At 50.3% G+C, this 21,722-nt stretch overlaps 1 protein-coding gene across 1 annotated transcript; it reads right to left on the reverse strand.

Moving 5' to 3' along the window:
- Positions 1 to 3,946: 3,946 nt before the first annotated feature.
- Positions 3,947 to 4,656, reverse strand: LOC112170570. The gene is made up of 2 exons (XM_024307905.1): positions 4,429 to 4,656; positions 3,947 to 4,276 (listed from the first exon to the last, which is right to left on the reverse strand). Exons 1-2 carry the CDS (start codon positions 4,654 to 4,656, stop codon positions 3,947 to 3,949), a joined length of 558 nt encoding a protein of 185 aa, XP_024163673.1.
- Between the last annotated feature and the right edge of the window lie 17,066 nt (positions 4,657 to 21,722).

Raw genomic sequence — 21,722 nt, forward strand, 5'->3', positions numbered from 1 at the left:
ATGCAAGTTCATTTTTTGTATCTCCGCCAATAAGCCCACTGGTCCTTGGACTTTTTTTGCCACAACCCTCTATAACGGCCGCCGCGTGGGGTTAGGACAACCAGTGTTGGGTGCCCTCTACCGTACTCTATACCAGGCCACTATGCATCCTTTCGAGACTAGCATCTCTAGCCCTTTTTGGATCCTTGATTTCTGGATTCAAACCTACTTCCCATTCTTCTGCCGCGACGATATTTCATTGCTACCACCGGCTGACACTCTTCTTGGTTAGTGGTTCTGTCGCGAGGAGAGGTACACATCCCCACCCTGTTTTAAGTGTTTCTCATATTTGTACCTCCTGCACGAAATGCCCTATTGCGACTTAGACTCAATAGGAAATTCCCCGCTCCTCTTGAAAATGGGTTCCTTCCTGGAGCTGCTAATTATAGCAATTGCGCGCGCTTGGTTTTTCGCCGCGCGATCTCTTGCTCAGACATTAGGTTTGCATCTGATGACCTCAGTTATGAGCCTCTCCAAACCACTTTGCTCGCCAGTTTGGCCTTATCCAACTAGTGCCCTTCCCCCTCTATGATGCTTGGAACTACAACACCTCTTGGCGCAGAATTGGTCCCTTGACTGGACCTCCGCCAGTACAAAGCATGCTTGTACTGGTTGATCTCCCCAACTGGGCTAATAACATCAACCCCGTGGATGGGATTGCTGAAGATTATGACCAATGGTGGTCAGAAGTTTCTATCAATTGCTGGGGACAGAGGGATGACGAGCTTTTTGAAACCATTTTTGAAGAGCTGAGATATCCTTATGATGCTGATATCGAGTTACTTGCTCGCTTCCCTGAAGATGAGGCGCGGCCCCCTCTTCCTGAACCGGATCTGTGAGCCGCACGAGCCCTGCGCCCCGGTCCAAGCTGGGATCGTCATTCGTGAGCCTCCCCAAGAGGTAATTGCCTTATATTCAGCCATATTTTTATTTCTTGTTTGCTTTTCCCTTTCTCTCACGCTTTGTTGCATCAGGGAAATACGCCATCCTCTGGCAGTCATGTAGTTGATGCTTCTCTGGCCACTGGTTAGGCCGCGAAGAAGAAAGCGATAGTGACGGAGCCTGAAGTCGAAAACTCTTCTTCCGACGATGATGACCCACAAATAGTAAGGCTCTTGTCTTATCATCTCATAATTCTGATATCTCCTTTGAAGCTTATTTTTATTTCACTTTAATCCTGACAGATCGCTGCCGCTTTAGCCAGCAAACACAGTCGCGCTGATCCTCGGACTGATACATGGGCACAAGATGAACCAATCACTGACCGACTGGTAAAACTCATCTAAAATGAGCCATGACTTTTGTTTTGTTATGTATGACCCTATAACGCTCCTTCTCTGCAGGTTCATCGTAGGCCATCAAGGCAAGTTAGGGAAGGATCTTCTGCTGCTGGTGAAGGGGTATCTGGTTCACAAAACCAAGAGCCAAACCCTCCTTCACCAACTGACGCTGCAAACAATATGCAGTTGGTTCCGGTCCCAATACAGGTTATAGATGACAGCTCGCCTGAGGCCGTAGAAAGAATGCCACTCCCGAACACTTCCCACGAGCAAACAACTGCAATCCTTCTTCTGGAACAGGCAGCGCCTGATTCAGTTCTAGCGTCCGGTGAGATTGTCTAGGAACCTGTGCCAGCCGCAACTCTTTGCGAGTCACCTGTCGAAGAGGTACCTTTCTTAACCAAATGCTTTATTATTAACTCCTGGCTTGGTTATTCTGACTACGCCTCTTTCTAGGACCCAAATGCCATCCCAAACGAGGAAGCGGCGGTCATAGCCAGAGAGATAGTGGCCGAAGATCCTGCTGATCCTGTCCTCGATGCTGTTAATCAGGAGCCTGCCCCCCAAGCCATTGCAATCGGGGAAATAGGGGAAAACCCTGAGCCAATGCCAAAGGCAGTACCTGTTGCGGAGCCTTTCGAGGCCCCTCTTGTCACTGAGCAAACGCCTCTGTCTACCTTAGAATGGCTAGCTCACGTGCTTGAAGTGGTTCCTCCTGGGGTCGTAGATGATGCCCGAGAAGGCCTTCGTCACCTCCTGGGCCCTGATATTCTAATTCCTGACGCGCCCGCGAGAGTTTTGGAGTATCTGAGGGTGCTGCTTCGCGAGAGGGTTATCACGGAAGACCAATATCAAGAAGTTGACGAGCTGCTGCAGAATCTTCCCCAAGGGCTCAATGAGAGGGCGGTCACAACCGCGTAAGCCAGGTAGACCGAAACACATTACTAGACTCTTGCTCAAAAAACAGACGCTGCACGTGATTTCTTGGGTGACCGGGCTAACCTCATCAGGGATTTGACTCTCGAGAGGAACCACCTGCAGACCCAAATCCAGGATCTTCAGGCCCGATTGACCGATGTGATGGCTAGGCTTGCTCAAGAAGAACCTCAACTGAAGCAGCCCCTTGCCGCTTTCGAGACGCTGACCCATGACCTGGCCCAAGCTCGTGTAGCAGCCCAACATGCCGCTCAAGCCGCCGCTGATGCTAGCTTTCGTCTGGATGAACTTTTCCTGCACTTAACTTGTGTAGGCCGGAGACTTTTAGGCCTCTGATATCAGGCCCATTAATTTTGTATGAACAATATTACTAGCAATAAATTATCTAGCCCACTTTGTTGGCCCAAAATTATTTTATCTCGTGAACAAACTTTGTTCTATCTGCCCAAAAACAGTTTTCAAAAAGAACCTCGAAAAGGAGCAGTTACCACCTTGGAGACCGCTTTCTCGTCCACGCGGATTCAATTCCGTTTATTTCTGAGATCTTAACATTGAATTCCATTGATATTCCCATTGATGGCGTTGAGCCGTCTTTAACTGCTCATATCCAAAGGTTGAAGCCACTGAAGCAGGCTTCTATAAATATCAACACCTTGGAAAGACGAAGACTCACACAAACATGGCTTACCCAGAAATGACCTTGCAAGCCTTTCTTTTCTTCCTTCTATTTCTCAAATCTTCTCCATACGATCTCACCCTTAGCCTCTAGATCTTAGGCTTTATGGCTTAATCTCACTACCTGTGTAGGCCTTAAGGCCTAACATCAGGCAACTTCGTGTCTTTGGTCTATGAAAGCCTGGATGGAACATCCTAGGTTTTGGATAGGTTGAAGAACACGAAGGGCTCCTAACATAGGGCATCTCAATCTAGGAAGCCCCTCTCCTCAGATTTCTCCTTGCGGAGCAAAGCAAAGAAGAGAGGAAGGCCACTTTGAGGCTGACTGTTCTTCTTCCGCGGCCTACCTCCGGGGTTTGATGAACCGACTTTTGTTTTCCCCTAGAGGTAGATGAGGTAGCTGAGTCGCACTCCAGCGCTGATTCCGTCTTCATCCCGGTTGCGATGGATTATTTCCTTCCCTCTCCTTCCAGGACAAATGATAGCAGCTGCGACTCAAATCAGAGGAGGGTGAAGAGAGGAAGAGTGAGAGTGAATATCTCATCAATCCCTCTTGCCGCAAGATCCGGAAACTCATAGAAGACATGAATCGTTATTAGTTGTTTCAGCCACTTTCTGGCCTTGTATATTGTTAATGTAACTTTCCGGAACACGTTGTCTTGCTTTTGGCTGCAAAGCCACTAATGAATGAAAGATTCGAAATTTTCTTATTTGCTGAAATTTTCTTATTTGTTGAAAACAACAATGATATAATAATAAGGCCTTTGGTATAGGCCCTTACACACATTCCTAACACATATTGTCGAGGATATTGTACGAAAATGTAATTTGCCGGACATGGCTAAATGCACAAATAAAATAACCACTATAGAGGCCTATATGTATAGAGTGTTGCCCCCCTAGTGTTCATAGGTGGAGCGAAGACAAGTGAACGAGGCCACAATGAAAAGGCCTAAGTACAAGGGGTGGAGCGTGCCAAGGGACACTATGTTTGCTCCCCCGTCTTTGCTACGGAATCAGTCTTCAAATTCCCAAACGCTGGGGTAGTATTTCTTTAAGAACTTGCCGTTGATAGGGTTGCGGTGGAGGTCTCCATCCAAATCTCTGAGGTGAAAAGCCCCACATTCCAGAATCCTATGAATTACAAAGGGTCCTTCCCAGCGCGGGGTCCATTTACCACGGCCGGTCAACTTCTCACCAAATGGAAGGAATGCCTTCCAAATGAGCTCGCCCTCCTTGTAACTGCGGCCGCAAGTTCTCTTATCATAGGTGCGAGCGACACTTTGCTTCTCCATTACTAAGTTGTCCAAATCCTCTAAGCGCTGTCCGCTAAGGTCTTCGTGCACCTGCCACATGGCCTGGACGTAGTCATGACCAATCAAATGATGTTGATCTTGGACGCGTAGGGAGTGAACATTGATCTCCAAAGGCAGAACCGTGTCATGACCAAACATGAGTGCATAGGGTGTTGTGGCGGTAGGAGTTCGCTTTGAAGTACGATAGGCCCACAACGTTCATACAACGTCTCGTGCAATTGGCGAGGGTTTTCAACAAGCATCTTTTTAAGAAGGGTAATGATAATCTTGTTACTGGCTTCTGCTTGACCATTAGATTGAGCGTAATACGGCGTGCTATGAAGAAACTGGATGCTGAAGTCGTTGACGAGCTGCTCCACATCACCACCCATAAATGCTGCCCGCCTGTCCAATACTAACACCTCCGGCATGCCGAACCTGCATATAATATTTTGGAAGATGTATCGGCGAATGGTTGCTCCGGAGGCTTCCTTCAAAGGTTCATCTTCGACCCATTTAGTGAAGAAATATGTAGCGACGATGATGAACTTGTGTTGGAGTGACGAATGGGGATGAATCATGCCAATCAAGTCCAATGCCTAGCCTCGCGCAGGCCAAGGTTTAATAATAGGCTACATGGGAATATTGGGAATATGGTGGACTGGTCCATGGGCCTGGCAATCCTGACAACCTTTTGCAAACGTGGTACAGTCTTTCAAAATGCTGGGCCAGTAATACCCATGGCGCCTGCTCAGCCAACGCATCTTTGGACCCGCTTGGTGGGCTCCACATATGCCAGCATGTGCTTCTTGCAATAAACGTTTCGCATCTCGGCCAAACACACATCGGAATTCCATGCCATCTTCACCGCGTCGGAGCAGCTCATCGCCTCTGAGGAATAATTTAAGGCAAGAAAAAGAGTCTTCCTGTCTGCAGCGGCGTCTGGTTGCTTTAGGTAAGCAATCAAAGGGATGCGCCAATCTAAATCAATAGGTTCAAGGACTGCTATGACTGGATCGTCTGGCAGGTCAGGTCGCGCAAGCCAAGAAGGTTATGTGCGTCTTTCAACTTTCAAGATTCGTTTGCGAACCCCATAATTCAAAGTAATGCCTGTAGCTAGTTGAGCAAGTTCGTTGGCCGCAAAGTTACGTTCGCGAGGAATATATTCCAAACCCACGTCATTGAATTAATCTAGAAGTTCAATGGCGCGGTTCAAATATGGTACAAGCAAGCAACTCACACACCTGTACTTCTCTTGAAGTTGATTTATGACAAGCAAAGAATCACCGCGTATTTGGACATCTCTTACCCCAAGCTCCAGTAACACTTCTAGGCCAATAATGAGGGCCTCATATTCTGCTTGATTATTGGTGCACTTGAACTCCAATTGGAAGGAATAACAAAAACGATCGCCCGCTGGTTTTCAAGAACAATCCCTGCCCCTGCTAGTGTTTCTATTCTTGAACCATCAAAAAATAATATCCAAGGTTGGGGGGCAATTGTGGCCTGATACCAAATAGCATATTCGGGAAAGCACACCAAATCTGGTCGAGTTGTTGTTGTGGTCGCAATCTCTAACTCTTTCACGTTGGGGACATCCAGCATAGGGTGATGTGCTAGAAAGTCTGCGATAGCTTGTCCCTTCACTGCTTTCTGTGGAACGTACTGTAGCAAGAATTCGGATAAGGCCAACACCCACTTACCAATACGACCTCGCAGAATAGGTCGCAACAGCATGTACTTGACCGAGTCGGTTTGAGCGATAATGCAAGTCGTAAAGGATAGCATGTAGTGTCACAACTTGCATGCTAAGAAATACAATGTAAGACACAATTTTTCCATGGGCGTATACCTGGTTTCACAATCCGTCAGTGTCTGTTAATGCTCAAAGTCCGGCGGTAGCCGATCTTTCGTTTAACGCGGGTCCGGTTGGCGGACAGCTACTCCGAGGATATGATGGCCTTCGCTAGCTGTCACACGAGAGACAGGGCGTCAGAGGGAGACCGCGTTGGGCGGTCTTCACTTCTCTGATGCCTAAGTCAGTTCATGCATGTAGGTAGCATAACAATATATGAGTAGTAAATGCGTAATTAATGAGGAGAGAGGAGAGAACCTTTTATAGGTGGGGAGAAGGTTGATCTTCTTCTTGTTTTCGATGTGGGACTGACGTGCTTCGATACCCAGCGTCTGGAGCTTCTGATGCTAACTTGGCGCGACGCGTGGCGGCTCGTTAGCTGTGATCTGGGGGCGATCCCGGGCTCGGGCGGTAGCCCGTCTGGCTGTGTCCCAGCAGGTCACCCACTTTGTGAGATTCGGTACCTCTGGCGGTACAATGAGCGTGGCTCATTATAGCTAATTATGCTTGCAAACGTACATGTAGGTACAAGTCCCCCAAGTCCCCAATCAAGGAGGGCAATCTTGGTTCGGGAGTTGATCGGCGGTGTGAAGCGTTTTCTCCGCTTAGACTTGCAAAAAGCATAATTAGCGTCAGTGCGTTGTCAACCATGGACTTACTGAGCGAACGCTTTATACCCTTTTCGGGTGGGCCCCTGCTAGGCCCGCCAGGGAGTCCCCCACTCCCTAGCCAAGACGGACCTCCGGATGGTCGGCAAATTGTTTTTGAGGGGAAGCTGCGCGGAGCAGAGGGTGTTGGTAGCGAGCCCAATCTTAGTACCCAAGTGACGGGGGTCAACGTACCTGATCAGGGTCGTCGTAGACTGTTGACAAGTCCCCGTGTCCCGTAGGGACGATCTGACCCTAACGCCGCGTGGCGGTCGTTGTCAGAGTGAGGCGTAGCCTCGGGATTCGCCGCTGGATGGTACCCCCCGCTAGTTGTAGTGGGAAACAGCGTCGCGTAGACGTGTTTTATGGTGGCTGTTGAGCGGAGTTGCGCTCAGCAAAGCACTGGGTTTGCAAGACGGAGGGAGCTCTGCCGGCAGTGTTACATGTAGCAGAGGCTGCCTGTTGCAAGTTGTTGAGTGGAAGTTCTGCTTAACGGGGATTCGCTCAGCGGAGACTTCAACAGTCGTAGGGTGTTAAGGGAGAACTCCCGCTGGCCGGGTTTCGCCTAGCGGACCCCGTCAGTTGGAAAGTGACTAGAAGCTCCACTAGCGGGGATTTCGCTCAGCGAACTTCGATACTTGGAAAGTGGCAAGTGAGAAGTTCCGCTAGCGGGGTTTCGCTCAGCGGACTTCGATACTTGGAAAGTGGCAAGTGAGAAGTTCCGCTAGCGGGGTTTCGCTCAGTGAACTTCGATACTTGGAAAGTGACAAGTGAGAAGTTCCGCTAGCGGGGTTTCGCTCAGCGGAGACTTCGATACTTGGAAAGTGGCAAGTGAGAAGTTCCGCTAGTGGGGTTTCGCTCAGCGGACTTCGATACTTGGAAAGTGACAAGTGAGAAGTTCCGCTAGCGGAGTTTCGCTCAGCGGAGACTTCGGCACTTGGAAAGTGACAAGTGAGAAGTTCCGCTAGGGGGGTTTCGCTCAGCGGATACTGCCGACGATTGGCGCCTTCTTCCCAAATGTGGAGGCTTCCATTAGACGCTTCATCTGTTGGTGGTTGACACGTGGCGAAAGCATAGAGGGTTAGCCTGCGGAGGCGTGTTACCTTCGCCTAGCCGCCTCCCTGCCATTAATGCCGAGTAATGATAGGTTTTGTAACCAAGGCGAATCCGGAGAGTAACTGGAATCGTGGGACACGTGGACGGCTGATTTTTGATGTCGTTTTTCAGCGGACGGCCTAGAACTGTTTGATGTTGACATAAAAGGGGGGGGGAATCGGCTAATTTTGACACTTTGCTCTAAACTTTGAAATACACTCGTCGTCTTCAAGCTCTCTGCGTCTGTGATCAGAGAAGAAGGCTGAGGCGATATTGCCGAGTCATCATACGTGGAGAAACCGACGAACTCCGGCCTCGAAGACAAGTGTGCTCAAACTCCTACTAGAGGCTCTATTGTTAAGGTTGGTGCTCTGATCTGTATCCCTGTTTCATTGAATGTTTGTCATGGCGAATTTCTGGGTTTTGGGTATTTTTGTGATGTTGTTCGTTGACGTGCTGTGAGGGTGTGAGAGTGGGTTTGGGGATGGGTTGCTGTGTTTGACAAAGTTGGGGCTTTTAGGGGTTTGCTATACGGTCGAATCTGGGTTTGAGTGCTTGTTCTTGTTTTGGTATTTTCTGAGTAACTGTTCTTGATGTTCTTGGGTACGAACTGATATAGGTGTAGGTTAGATCTTGTGTGAGCTAACTGATTTGGGTTTTAGGGTTTTGGGATGGCCGACATCATAGAAATTTCGAGCAGTGAGGATTCCGGATCTGAAGTGTCGTTCAGCGCGGCGGATAGAAATTTTATTGACTCGTTGCGTCCGTCTGCCCGTGCAGGAACCTCACTGCCAGAACCGCTAGAAGTTGAGCCGCTACAGACCATTCCGTGGGACGTAGATATGGGTCGTGCACCGCGTCCAGAGAGTTCTAGGGCGGGGGAGGCTGCCGCTGCCCACAATAGGCACGAAGATGGCTTAGAAAGCAATAGTGTAGCCAGCAGTTCTGCTGGGGGGGAGATGTAGCGGGAGAGGATACTGAGTCGGCGTGGGTGTTCGAGGACGGCACCCCCGTTGATGAGGCGAGAGGTAGGATGACTGCTGTTGCCATCAATCGGCTGAAGCGGGTGTTCCGGTTATCCGGCGTGGTGAAGCTGCGTCGGCCAACGGTGGAGGAGAAGGCCTCGATCCTGCCAGCGGGCCACACTGCCGTGCACGAGGCCATATTCCGCGAGGGAGTGACCCTGCCGCTGGTGCCAAACCTTCAGATCTTGGTGTGCGAGTTTGGCATTGCCTTTGGGCAGGTCTGCCCCAACATGTGGCGGTTGCTGCTGGCGCTTAACTCGTTGTGGCGGTTGTCCGGTTGCGAAGGACCGACCGTGGCGAAGGTACTACACTTCTACGAACTGGTGTATGTGAAGCGCCAGGGTTGCAGAGGGCAAGTGAACCTCAGTCGTCGCCAAGGAGTGCCCAAGCTGATTGAGAACCTGAGGGATTCCATGTCCTACTGGCGGGTTCCTTCTGCGTTGCCACGGCAGGGTGGGAGTACCAAGCGGGGTCCAATGAGGAGGAGCCGACGTTTAGAATTAAGTCGGAGTTTCAGCCCATCCGAGGTCGTTTGTCGTTTCCGCTGAACATGACTGGCGGGGGTTTTTTTTTTGTTTTTTTTTTTTTTTATAGCCTTGTACTCTGTACTGACGATGACCTTTTTGTGCAGCGGGGTTGCGGTACAACCTGACTCGTGAGGAAGAGTGCCGCGTGGCACGCATCAGAGGTTGCTGGCGGAATCGTAATTTGCTGGACTTCCGTCTCCTTACAGGCTGTGGGAGTTGTTGGTGGATCAACAACTGACTCGTGCCGTTGGTAAGTACTCTCCGCTGTACCGCACCTTTACAGAGATTGTTGCATGCTGACCGTTGTTGTTTTTTTTTTTTTTAGAAACTCCGCCGGGGAACAAAGCAAGCCGTGACGCCTTCGCGAAAGCCATGGACCGTGCCAAGATCGACAATTTCTTGGAGGCCATGTACGCTTCGGTCTGGATGCGCAGAAGACAGTGGTGGACCCAGAGACGCTGGCGCTGAGCCAGTCCGAGGTTCCCGTGGTGCTGCCAATGCCGCACCACTCTCATCTTGGTGGTGACGGGCTGACTGCTGTTCAGGCGGGGATCGGCGCGGTGACGAGGCGGCGCCGCGGAAAGAGAGAGCGCCGGCCATACGGCGCGGGGTGCAGAAGAAAGCAATGCGCCCAGCGGAGGGTGTCACCATAGCGGGGTTGGAGCCGCCGACGAGAGGTTCAAGACCTGCCGTCGCTGGAAGCACGCAGGTGCTTCAGCGAAAACGCCGTCAACCCGACTCCAGCGGGGAAGAGGAGGATGCCGTGGAGATAACTGGGGCCCGCGAGCAGCCGAAGAAGGCAAGGCTGGCTCCGCCCGAGGCTCCTGCTGATGTGGCCAAACCGGCGGGTACGAGTGACCTGAACTCATTTGCCGCTTACGCCGAGTTCCTGAATGAAGGTGAACGGGAGTTCCTGTATCACCTCTGCGAATGGTTGGGGTTCGGCGGCCTGGAAGGGATTGTTCGGACAACCGCCGTTAACCAATCGCCCTTCAGCACGGCATTTGGGCACGTCGCCGTTGGGCTGCATGAAATGTTCCAGGCGGCGTCAAGACAGCCCCAAGTTGAGCAGGAGCTCAGGGAGGAGGTGGCGGGCCTACAGAGGGACTTAGAGGAGGCCCAGGAAAGGTTGGCTGATGTCGAGCGACGCTTGACAAAGGCCGACTGTGATGTGGCAGACGCTCATGGCAAGCTGGACGTTGCCATTGAGCGGGACTTGGAGCGGAACGAACAGTTCTCCAAGTTGGAGCAAGACATATCCCTGCTGCGGGATAGGGTGGCCGCCAAGGATAAGAAGGTTGAAATCCTTCAGCGGGAGTCTGCCGCCAGACAGGCCGAGGTTAAACGGCTGGAGGGTGAAGTTGCCCGCCTGAGTGCAGAGGGGAGAGTAGCTACGGCCACTGCCGTGGAGTCATACAAGAAATCGGCAGACTACAAGAAGGCACTGACCGAAGCAGCGAAGGCCGGTGCCATGGCTAATGTGGAAATGCTGCAGCAGAAGGGTGCCATCGACTGGGCAAAGGCGTCGATGCCGGTCGTGCCGCCAGCGAAGAAAGCTCCGCCGACAACAAGTACTGTCCCTGCTACTGCCCCTGGTCAGGTTGAAGGTGCCTGCTCGGGTAGTGGGGAGAGTGGCGGACCCCCGGAGGGCGACTCTCAGCGGACTCCTACCCAGTCCGAGGTGTCCCGTGCTGGGTTCCTGACGGGCCACACCTGGGCGGATGGCACAATAGAGACCCCCAGTCCCACAGCCCGAGGGTCCGACCAAACAAGCCGCTCACATCCGCCGCAGGCAGCCGGTGGAGATGCCTAAGGTAGCGGAGCCGACCCCTCCAACCCCGCCAACCCTGAAATAGGAGTAGAAAAAAATTTTGTAGCCCCTAAGGCATATTTCATCTGATGAAAAGAACAGCGCTAAAGTTAATGAATTTTCAGAGTTTGGTTATTTTGTTTTCCATGTCTTGTACCGCTAAAGTTTTGACAATTTTGCTTTTGCCAACAAATGAAACATGAAAGGAATTAAAATTGATCCAAGTGCACAGTGTATCGGACGTGGTCCGCTGACCGGCATTGCCAGTTGCCCTTAGTGCTAGACTTGGTAACAATGGTCTGAATAATTCCTCGTTTCATTGATAGTTGACTGATCAGCGTTTTACAAAAGCGAGGTCGTACCCGTTGGGTAGCTTCCCTTAGCTAAATATTGAACAAAAATTTAGCTAAGTCAAGATGCTCTTGGGTAGCGACATGACTATTTGTAGTAATACCGAAGGTGTTCGGTATTCCAAGGGTGGGTCGTTGTGACGCCATCCTTGTCCATTAGGTAGAAGGTGCCTGGGCTAACGACTTCTACAATTTTGTATGGACCTTCCCAAGTTGGGCGGAGTTTTGTTGGTGGTGGTATGACTTCCTTCATTACCCAGTCCCCCAGTTGGAGGTTGCGGGCTTTGACCCTGGCATTGTAGAAACGCGACACCCGTTGTTTGTTCTGGAGATTGTGCAAACGGGCTGCGTCTCGTTTTTCCTCTAGGAGATCCCTATCGAGGTTGACGCCTTCGCTGTTGGCCTCGGGGCAGTAGCCTTCAACCCTAGCGGTTGGTTGGGTTACCTCGATAGGCAGGACAGCCTCAGTTCCGAACATCATACAGAAGGGGGTTTCACCCGTGGCGGAAGTTGGGGTTGTTCTGATGGCCCATAGAACTTCCGGGAGCTTTTCCGCCCATAAACCCTTGGCCGTATCGAGCTTCTTCTGTAACAGCTTCTTGATTATCTTATTTGCCGCTTCTACCTGGTGGTTGGTCTGGGGGTGGGCGACTGACGCAAAACGCATCTTGGTGCCCAGGTTGGAGGTGAAAGAGATGAGTTCCTTGTTATTGAACTGTGTGCCGTTGTCCGTGAGATTGTATGCGGAACACCGTAGCGACAGTAGATGTTCTTCCAGAGGAAGTGAATTACTTTGGCTGTAGTTATTGCCGTCAGGGGCTCCGCCTCTATCCACTTGCTGTTGTAGTCGATAGTGACGATGATGTATTTGAAATGACCTTTAGCGGTTTGGAATTTTCCCATCAAGTCTAGGCCCCACGTTGAGTGAATCCAGGAACCGATGATGACCGACAGTGGTTCCGCCGGGGCATGTGGAAGATCAGCATATTGTTAGCATTTGTGACAAGATTTTGATATCCGCCGGGCGTCATCACCTAGCGTAGGCCAAAAGTAGCCTTGTCTCATTGTGCGATTAGCCAAGGATCTGGCCCCCGAATGGTTTCCACATTCTCCACCATGTATTGTTGTCAGCACGACCTTTTCCTCCTCTGGGGTTAGGCAGCGGAGGTTGGGGTGAGTGAATCCCTGGCGGTAGAGTTTTCCGTTCTGGATGTTGTAGCGGGTTACTCTCCGCTGGAGCTGTCGCGCTTTGATATTGTCCTATGGCAATGTCCCGTTGCGCTTGTACTGAATAATTTCGTCCATCCAGCTAGGATTGGCCTCAATGTTGAAGATCTCCGCCAAGGTTTTTTGTGATACTTGGCCTGTCCAGACACTCTACCCTTGTGTCCGCTGGACTTTGGTGTGGCTGGGCGGTTGCCAGTCTTGCCAGTGAATTAGCCTTGGCGTTCTTTTCCCTGTGGATCTGTGTGATGGTGTGGAACTTGAATTTTTTGAGCAGTGTTTTGACGTACCCTAAGTATGCCGCTAACTGCGGGTCCTTGGCCTGAAAACTGTCGTTGACCTGGTTAACGACCAACTGAGAGTCGCTGAAGATGTTAACGCTGTCCGCCCCTGAATCAATGGCGAGGAGTAGGCCGGCAATGAGTGCTTCATATTCCGCCATGTTGTTAAGCTTTGAAGTTGAATTTCAACGCGTACTCGACGCTGTGCCCCCCTGGTCCTGTTAAGATGATTCCGGCGCCGCTGGCCTTGGCGCTAGCGGAACCGTCCATGTGTAGGTTCCAGTATGACTGCCGGGGAAATTGCTCCTCAGATACCACCATCTCCATTCCTGGTTGCGCTCCGACCTTAGATTCGGGTTGTAGTTCGGTGAGCTCAGCAATAAAGTCTGCCACCGCCTGGCCCTTCATGACGGTTCTCGGTTTGTAATCGATGTCAAATTCGCTGAGCTCAATGGCCCACTTGCTGAGGCGCCCCGAATGTTCAGGGTTCTGCATTACCTGTCTCAGTGGTTGATTGGTTAACACATGGATTGTGTGGGCCTGGAAGTACTGGCGGAGGCGCCTGGCCTCAACGATTAGTGCGAGGGCGAGTTGTTCCAAGGGTGGGTACCGTGTTTCCGCTCCATTCATGCCCCTGCCGGCATAGAACACCGGGAGCTCGTCTTGGCCTTCCCGCCAGACGATGGCCCAACTCACCGCTGATTGTGATACCGCTAGGTAAATGTATAATGTTTCCCCTTGCACAGGAATGGAAAGTAGCGGAACTGCCGCCAGGTACTCCTTCAGGCCCTGGAATGCCGCCTGGCACTCTGGGTTCCAATCGATGACTTTCTTGTGGGTTGTTTTAAGGACTTTGAAAAATGGGGCGCACCTGTCGGTCAGTCTGGAGATGAATCGAGACAGGGCGGTTAGCTTGCCCTGGAGGCATTGGACGTGCACTTTCCATTCTGGGTCCTTCAAGTCGAGGATGGCCTGCACCTTGTCAGGGTTAGCCTCGATGCCCCGTTCACTGACAATATACCCCAGAAATTTGCTTGCGGTGACGCCAAAGAAACATTTTTCTGGGTTGAGGCGCATACCGTAGGCTAAGAGGATGGTTATTATGATCTTTAGGTTTGCCATATGTCCGCTGGCCTTTATACTCTTAACCAACATGTCGTCCACATAGTCCTCGATTATCTTGCCCAGATGCTCCGCGAACATGGCGTTCATCAGTCGCTGATAAGTTGCCCCTGCGTTCTTCAAACCGAAAGGCATCACATTGTAACAATACAGGCCTTTGTCGGTGGTGAAGGTGGTGCACTCCTGGTCGTCGGGATGCATCCTGATCTGATTGTAGCCGGAGAAAGCATCCATCATGCTGAGGAGCTCGTGTCCAGCGGTTGCATCGACCAGTTGATCAATGCGGGGTAGTGGGAAACTATCTTTTGGGCATGCCTTGTTAAGATTTTTGAAGTCGACGAACATCCTCCACCTGCCGCTAGCCTTTTTGACCATAACCAGGTTGGAAATCCACTGGGGATAGATGACCTGGCGGATGAACCCAATGCCCTGCAGCTTGGCAACCTCTTCTCCTATAGCACGGTACTTCTCCTCATCGAAGGCTCTGCGCTTCTACTTGATAGGGTAGAAGGATGGTTTGATGCTCAACTTGTGTGTGATGATTTCAGGGGAGATGCCTGGCATGTCTGCCTATGACCAGGCAAAGACCGTAGCGTTGTCACGTAGGAACTGAGTGAGCTCCGCCGCCAGCTCTGGGTCTAATTGAGCGCCTATGCGGACTGTCCGCTCGGGGTGCTCATCAGAAATGCTGACGACCCTTAATGATGTTTCCGGGTTGACCGGCTCCTTCCTTACGTACTTCTTTTAATCATCCCTGGGGCCCTCAAAAATATTTGGTGGCGGTGCCTGACTGCGTACCGCTAGAATCTCATGGCGGCGGGTTAATTATGCTATAGTAGTTGAATAACACTCGCATGCCAACTGTTGACTTCCCCTGACACAGCCTGTGCCGTTGGGTGTGGGGAATCTCATGAGTAGCATGTATCCGGCGATGATGCACTTGAGTTTATTGAGCGCTGGTCGACCAATGATGGCATTATATGAGCTAAAACAATCGACAATTATGAACTCCGTATGTATCTCAACCATACATGGACTAGTACCGATAACTAGCAGCATATAGTCAGAACCCAGCGACTGCGTGACGTCACCGGAGAAGCTGAGCAGTGGTTCATGATCTTGGAGTAGTTTTCTGTTCCGCTTAAGGTCATTGTAACAACCACTGAATATAACGTTGACAGCGGATCCGCTATCAACCAGGATTCTTCCCACTGACATTTTGCTGAGGATGGCGTCGATCAAGAAAGGATCGTCATTGGGCAGATGCACTCCGCGTTCCTCCTCCTCTGAGAAGGTAATAGGCTCCCAACCAGACCTTAGGAGTTTGGCGGATCTTTCGTAGCGGATGTTGCAGACTTCCTTTGGGTGATTAGCCCGTGCATAACGCTTTCTAGCCCTGTGGGACATGTTGGTGATTGGAGCGCCCCCTTCAATGGTGTTGATGCGGCCCAAGGGTTCAATGTCAGCGATCACGGGTGGTGGTTGGCACACCTTGAATTTTTCCATCTTGCCATCACGGTACATGACAGGACCCGCCCCGGATTTCACCCTGAAATCCGAAGTGACCCTGCGGGGCCCACCTTAGAAGAAATTCTACCAAAAATTTGGCGGAACTTCCCCTAAAATGGGCTACCCAAACCTGCAGAAAACATTTACACTTCTCAATCAATTCATCCTTATGCTCCTGGAGCCACCCTGCTCCCCAAATCAACATCAGTCTCCAATTCACAAAACACACATCTCAACTCGAATAGCATAAATCCCATAGGTAATCAGAGCAATTCTAACAGAAAGGTATAAGAGGAAAACCTAATTCAAAGGCAGATGCGGAAGCCATGCTGTTAACTATGCCTCAACTCCGTGTACGCCCGACCTCAACCAATTCGCCTGCAAACTGGGCATTTGAAACCGAAGGGCCCAGGGGAAAGTACATAAAATACGTTAGTGTGAGTGGACAAAAATAAACAATTTTTAAACCAAATGGATTTTATACTTTCCCACATTTATTTCCTTAAAAACTCTCGATGCATGCAACGATTTAGAAAACAAATCACGAGAAGCTCCGCTCAAGAAAAACCGACTAGCCCCGCTAGTCACAAACAACTGAGAGGAAAGATCGAAACTCCGATACTCAACAGGATAAACACGGAAATCAGACTAGGCCCCGCTAGTCGAGAAATGATAGGATATGGGGAAGAGATATCACCATACGGGAAATGGAGCCTCCCAGGCTCTACCTACCCTCAACTGCCACTCACACATAGATTGTGTGAGGAGGAGAACTAATAACTTCGACTGCCACCCACATGAGGAGGAGAATAAATCACCTCTACTGCCACTCACCAACACAAAGTAGGTGAGGAGGAGAACAAGCTACCTCAACTGCCACTCACTAACACAAAGTCAGTGAGGAGGAGATCTAATCACATAACCCGCGTATGGTGAGGAAAAATCATCGAAAACCAGTAAATCCATGTAGCTTCCCCAGATTTCTCACGAGATAGAAACCATGTATTCAACGTCGTGACCCCGCACGCCAAGATTACTCTCAATCTCAAAATGGATAAGTGAGAAATAGGAATAAATCGACGGCGTGTCCCACACGCCCAAATATTCTCAAATCCGTAACCAAAACCGGAAATTAGAATAGGTAAATCCCATTTCCAAAAATCTCTCAAAATCTCCAAGAAGCCAACCAAATCCAAAATCCTTAATTAGGCATTCCCGATGCCAAAACCGAAAGTCAATAAACAATTGAGAATATCCAATTCCATTGAAACTCATCTTAAAAATCTTCCAGGAGCTTAACTCGGTGATTAGGGATATGCTTAATTCTGGAAATTTACCTCGGAAATAAGGAATTCATCAAATAATATTATAAATCAAAACCAACCTTTGAAACTCATTATTGAAAGCAAAACCATGATATAATTCGAAATCAATTTCCGAAGATTAATTCATTTCCTCAAAAAGTAATATGAATAATCACTAGAGCATTATTTTAAGAAAATAAATGCATGCATCGCTATTTAAAACAAAAGTTCACTCACAGTACTATTCCGACGATCATGCATTCGTGTTCCGTCATCAAGCAATAGCTCGGTACGTCGTCCTGTACACAATTATATTCCGTGAATAATTCTTCAATAATTTAATACAATTCCTCATAATTTCACCTCCCAATTCTCCTCGGATTTAGCCCAAATTATACCACTAATACCAATTCGTTAATTTAAAGGTTCCAAGGTAGAACCGAGAGATATCCAACGGTCGGATTCTCGTAATTCGATAATCGAAACCCTAAACTTCAAAATTCATAAATAATTCTAAGTTTCTCCAAAAATTACCAAACTTCACATACAAGCTCTACACAATTTATAGGATTTAATGGGCTAAAAATCGGAATTAAAACACTGCCCTATGAGCCTCCACGAGCCACCCACAGTGGCGGCGCGTGGGGCTCACGCGCTGGTGGCCACCACCTCCGATGGTCACCAAATTTTGGCAGCGCCACCTACTCATCAGACCCAACATTTTTCTCAACCACTACACAATCCAATTTTACCTTTATGAGCTCCAAATCGGCCGGTGAAAAATTTCCAGAAAAACCCAAACCCTAGATTCGGGTTTTCCTTGATTCTCCTTCTATGCTGCAAATCACGGCTCAAGGCTAGGGGGGAAATGATCCTTGTCAAAAACCCCACCTTCGACAGTGGTTTGGTGGCCGGAAATGGCCGGAATCGCCGGAAAAAGTCAACTGCCACCGTTTGCTTCTCGCCGTCAATTCTCGTTTCTCCGGCCAATTCGTGACAATCCACGACCACCAGCATGTAGAGTAGGAGGAGGCGAGTCAGCAGCCTCCTGGGTCTCGCCGATTGATGGCCGGACGACGGCCAATCGAAGGGGAAAGGGGAGAGGGCCGACGCGGGGAGAGAGAGGGAAGAGAGAGAAAATCTCGGGGGTAGGTTTCCGAAAATAGAAACCTACCACAGTAAATTTCCATATATATAGAAAGTTACCATGAACAGTAACTGTGAACAGTAACTTTAATCTTTCGCTCATAACTTTCGTATACGGACTCCGATTTTTACGTACCACATATCCACGTGCTCGGTTTAACGTCCTCTACAACTTCCATGAAGAACATTTTCTCAAATTTTGACCCGAACAAAAAGTCAACTTTTAGGGCCACTAAAAGTACTAAAACGACAGTAAAAGTGAAAGTAAAGGTCGTTTACCGTCCAAATGACTAGTAAACCGGTAAATTTAGGTTCGGGACGTTATAGTACAAGGTCTCAATGGCCGTTTTGAGAGCGTTGCAGCTGTTGGTATAGTGACCGCTGTCCTCGTGGTATTTGCACCACCTGCCGGTGTTTCTAGGCTTTCCTGTTTTTGGGTATCTTCCAGGGGGCGGCGGTGGGATCTGATCCTTGCGCTGATTGTATATTTCTTCATATGAGGCCGTGAGGACTGTAAATACTGCATACCGCTGGGAAGACTCCGTATGTTTGTTGCGGTTGTCCCCATGGGATGGGTGGTTTCCCTTGTAGTGCTGGTCCTTCTGCCGCTTGTTCTGGTATTGGCCCTGCTGCCACTCCCTCTTTTTGTCAGTTGGCGGTGTGTTGGAGGTTTTGTTAGTGGTCCCCTGCTGACTGGAGGAGGGTTGTGTCGACTTTGCTAGTACTGCTGGTGGCGGTGGGGTTTCTCCATATGTGATGAATTCTGCCTGGGCATGAATGACTGCCTCACTCATGAGGTGGTCGTATACCGCATTTGGGTGATTGTAGTTGAGGTGATAGAGGAATGGCCCTTTGAGGAATCCTTACTTAAAAGCCGCCGAAGCCATTGTTTTATCAAGATCACGGCATTGAGATGCCGCCGCTCGCCACCTTGTGACGAACGCCTTCAGTGTTTCTTCCGTGCCCTACTTGACGTTGAACAGTTGGCTTGTATTGTGGTGTCCAGCGGATAGTAGGATGAACCGAGAAAGGAAAGCGTGTGACAATGCCTGAAATGAGTCTATATATCCTGGCGAGCACTCGAAGAACCAATTCATTGCCTCATTATCCAGCGTTTCGCTGAATAAGTGGCACAGGGTGGCATCATCGAATCCCTTGTTGTTGGTGACCTTCTTGAAGGTGTCCATGTGGACGAAGGGATCAGTCTTACCGCTGTAATGTGACATTTTTGGGGTCTTTGCGTATGCCGGTCTAACAGCCTGCATGTTAATGCTCAAGTCCGGCGGTAGCCGATTCCTTGCTTAACGGAGGTCCGGTGGGCGGACCGCTACTCCTAGGATTAGGTGATTCCGGTTACTGCAACACGATAGACAGGACGTCAGAGGGAGACCGCGTTGGGCGGTCTTCACTTCTCCGATGCCTAAGTCAGTCACTGTATGCGCAGCAGAAAGGAGGCGTAGCCTGGGGACCCACCGTTGGCGGATACCCTCCCGCTGGATGCAGCAGGAAAATAGCGTCGGCTAGACGTGTTCGGCCGTGGTTACTGAGCGGAACTGCGCTCAGCAATACACTGGGTTTGCAAGATGGAGAGAGCCGTGCCGGCGGTGCCATGTATAACCTAGGCTGCCCCTTGCCAATTGTCGAGTGAGAAGTTCCGCTAGCGGGGTTTCGCTCAGCGGACTCCGATACTTGACACATGACAAGTGAGAAGTTCCGCTAGCGGGGTTTCGCTCAGCGGACTCCGATACTTGGAAGATGACAAGTGAGAAGTTCCGCTAGCGGGGTTTCGCTCAGCGGACTTCGATACTCATCTTCCGAGAAGTTCCGCTAGCGGGGTTTCGCTCAGCGGACTTCAATACTTGACACATGACAAGTGAGAAGTTCCGCTAGCGGGGTTTCGCTCAGCGGACTTCGATACTTGGAAGATGACAAGTGAGAAGTTCCGCTAGCGGGGTTTCGCTCAGCGGACTTCGATACTTGACACATGACAAGTGAGAAGTTCCGCTAGCGGGGTTTCGCTCAGCGGACTTCAATACTTGGAAGATGACAAGTGAGAAGTTCCGCTAGCGGGGTTTCGCTCAGCGGACTTCGATACTTGGAGCCCTCTAATCAAAAGTTGTGGCTTCGGTCGGACGCTTCGTCTGATGGTGGTGGACACGTGGCAAGCCCCCAAAGGGTTAGCGTGCGGAGGCGTGTCCCCTTCGTCGAGCCGTCTCCTCGCCATTAATGTTGAGTAATGATGGATTTCGTAACCGAGGCGACGCCTCGGTTAATCCGGAGAGTAACTGCAGCTGTTGGACACGCGTACGGCTGGCAGTCGATGTCGTTTTTTAAACTGACGGCGTGGGATTGTTTGACGTTGACATAAAAAGGGGGGAAGGTCGCATATTTGGCACTGCTCTAAACTTCGAACTGTGCCGTCGTCATCTTCAAGTGTTCTGTGTTTGAAATCGGAGGAGAAAGGCGAGGCGATATCGGCGAGTTCTTGCGCGTGGACGAATAGACGATCTCCGGCTGCGAAGAGTAGTGTGCACACTGCTGTCAGAGGCTCCACTGTCAAGGTTGGTAATCTAGCCTTTTTTCCTGTTTGATTGGGTGTCTGCGTTATTGGATTTATGTGTTTCTTCGTGATATGCTCTGTCGACGTACTGTGAGGGTGTGAGTGGGTTTGGGGAAAGGTGGTTGTGATTGACAATTGGGGTTGTTAGGACATTTCTAGATGGTTGAATCTGGGTTTTAGTCTGTGTTCGTTCTTGTTTTGGCATTTTCTGGGTTGGGTGTTGTTGATGTTCTTGGGCACTAACTGTTATAGGGATAGGTTAGATCCTGTGTGAGCTAACTGATTTTGGTTTTAGGGTTTTTTTTTGGGATGGCCGACGTCATAGAGATCTCGAGCAGTGAGGATTCCGGATCTGAAGTGTCGTTCAGCGCGGTGGATAGAAATTTTATTGACTCGTTGCGTCCGTCTGCCCGTGCAGGAACCTCACTGCCAGAACCGCTAGAAGTCGAGCCGCTACAGACCATTCCGTGGGACGTAGATATGGGTCGTGTGTCGCGTCCGGAGAGTTCTAGGGCGGGTGAGGCTGCCGCTGCGTATACCTTGCATGAGGAGCGGCTAGAAAGTAATAGTGCCGCCAGCGGTTCCACTGGCGGGGAGGTAACACGGGGGATGATACCGAGTCTGCGTGGGTGTTCGAGGACGGCACTCCCGTTGACGAGGCGGGAGGTAGGGTGACAGCGGTTGCCGTAAACCGACTGAAGCGGGCGTTCCGGTTGCCCGGGGCAGTGAAGCTACGTCCACCATCGGTAGAGGAGAAAGCTTCGATTTTGCAGGTGGGTCATGCCGCGGTGCACGAGGCCATATTCCTCGAGGGAGTGACTCTCTCGCTGGTGCCCAACCTTCAGATTCTGCTGTGCGAGTTTGGCATCGCCTTTGGGCAAGTGTGCCCCAACATGTGGCGGTTACTGCTGTCACTCAACTCGCTGTGGCGGTTGTCCGGTTGCGAAGGACCGACCGTGGCGGAGGTGCTGCACTTCTATGAACTGGTGTACGTGAAGCGTCAGGGTTGTAGAGGGCAAGTGAACCTCAGCCGTCGGCAAGG

This window comes from Rosa chinensis, chromosome 6 (assembly GCF_002994745.2).
Source record: "Rosa chinensis cultivar Old Blush chromosome 6, RchiOBHm-V2, whole genome shotgun sequence".
NCBI lineage: Eukaryota > Viridiplantae > Streptophyta > Magnoliopsida > Rosales > Rosaceae > Rosa > Rosa chinensis.

Excerpts from the sequence above, each read along its gene's own strand:
- LOC112170570 (XM_024307905.1), bottom strand. The coding sequence starts at position 4,656 with ATGCCGGAGGTGTTAGTATTGGACAGGCGGGCAGCATTTATGGGTGGT. Across the intron at positions 4,277-4,428 it reads ATGAACGTTGTGGGCCTATC|GTGCACGAAGACCTTAGCGG; the intron begins GTACTTCAAAGC and ends GCCATGTGGCAG.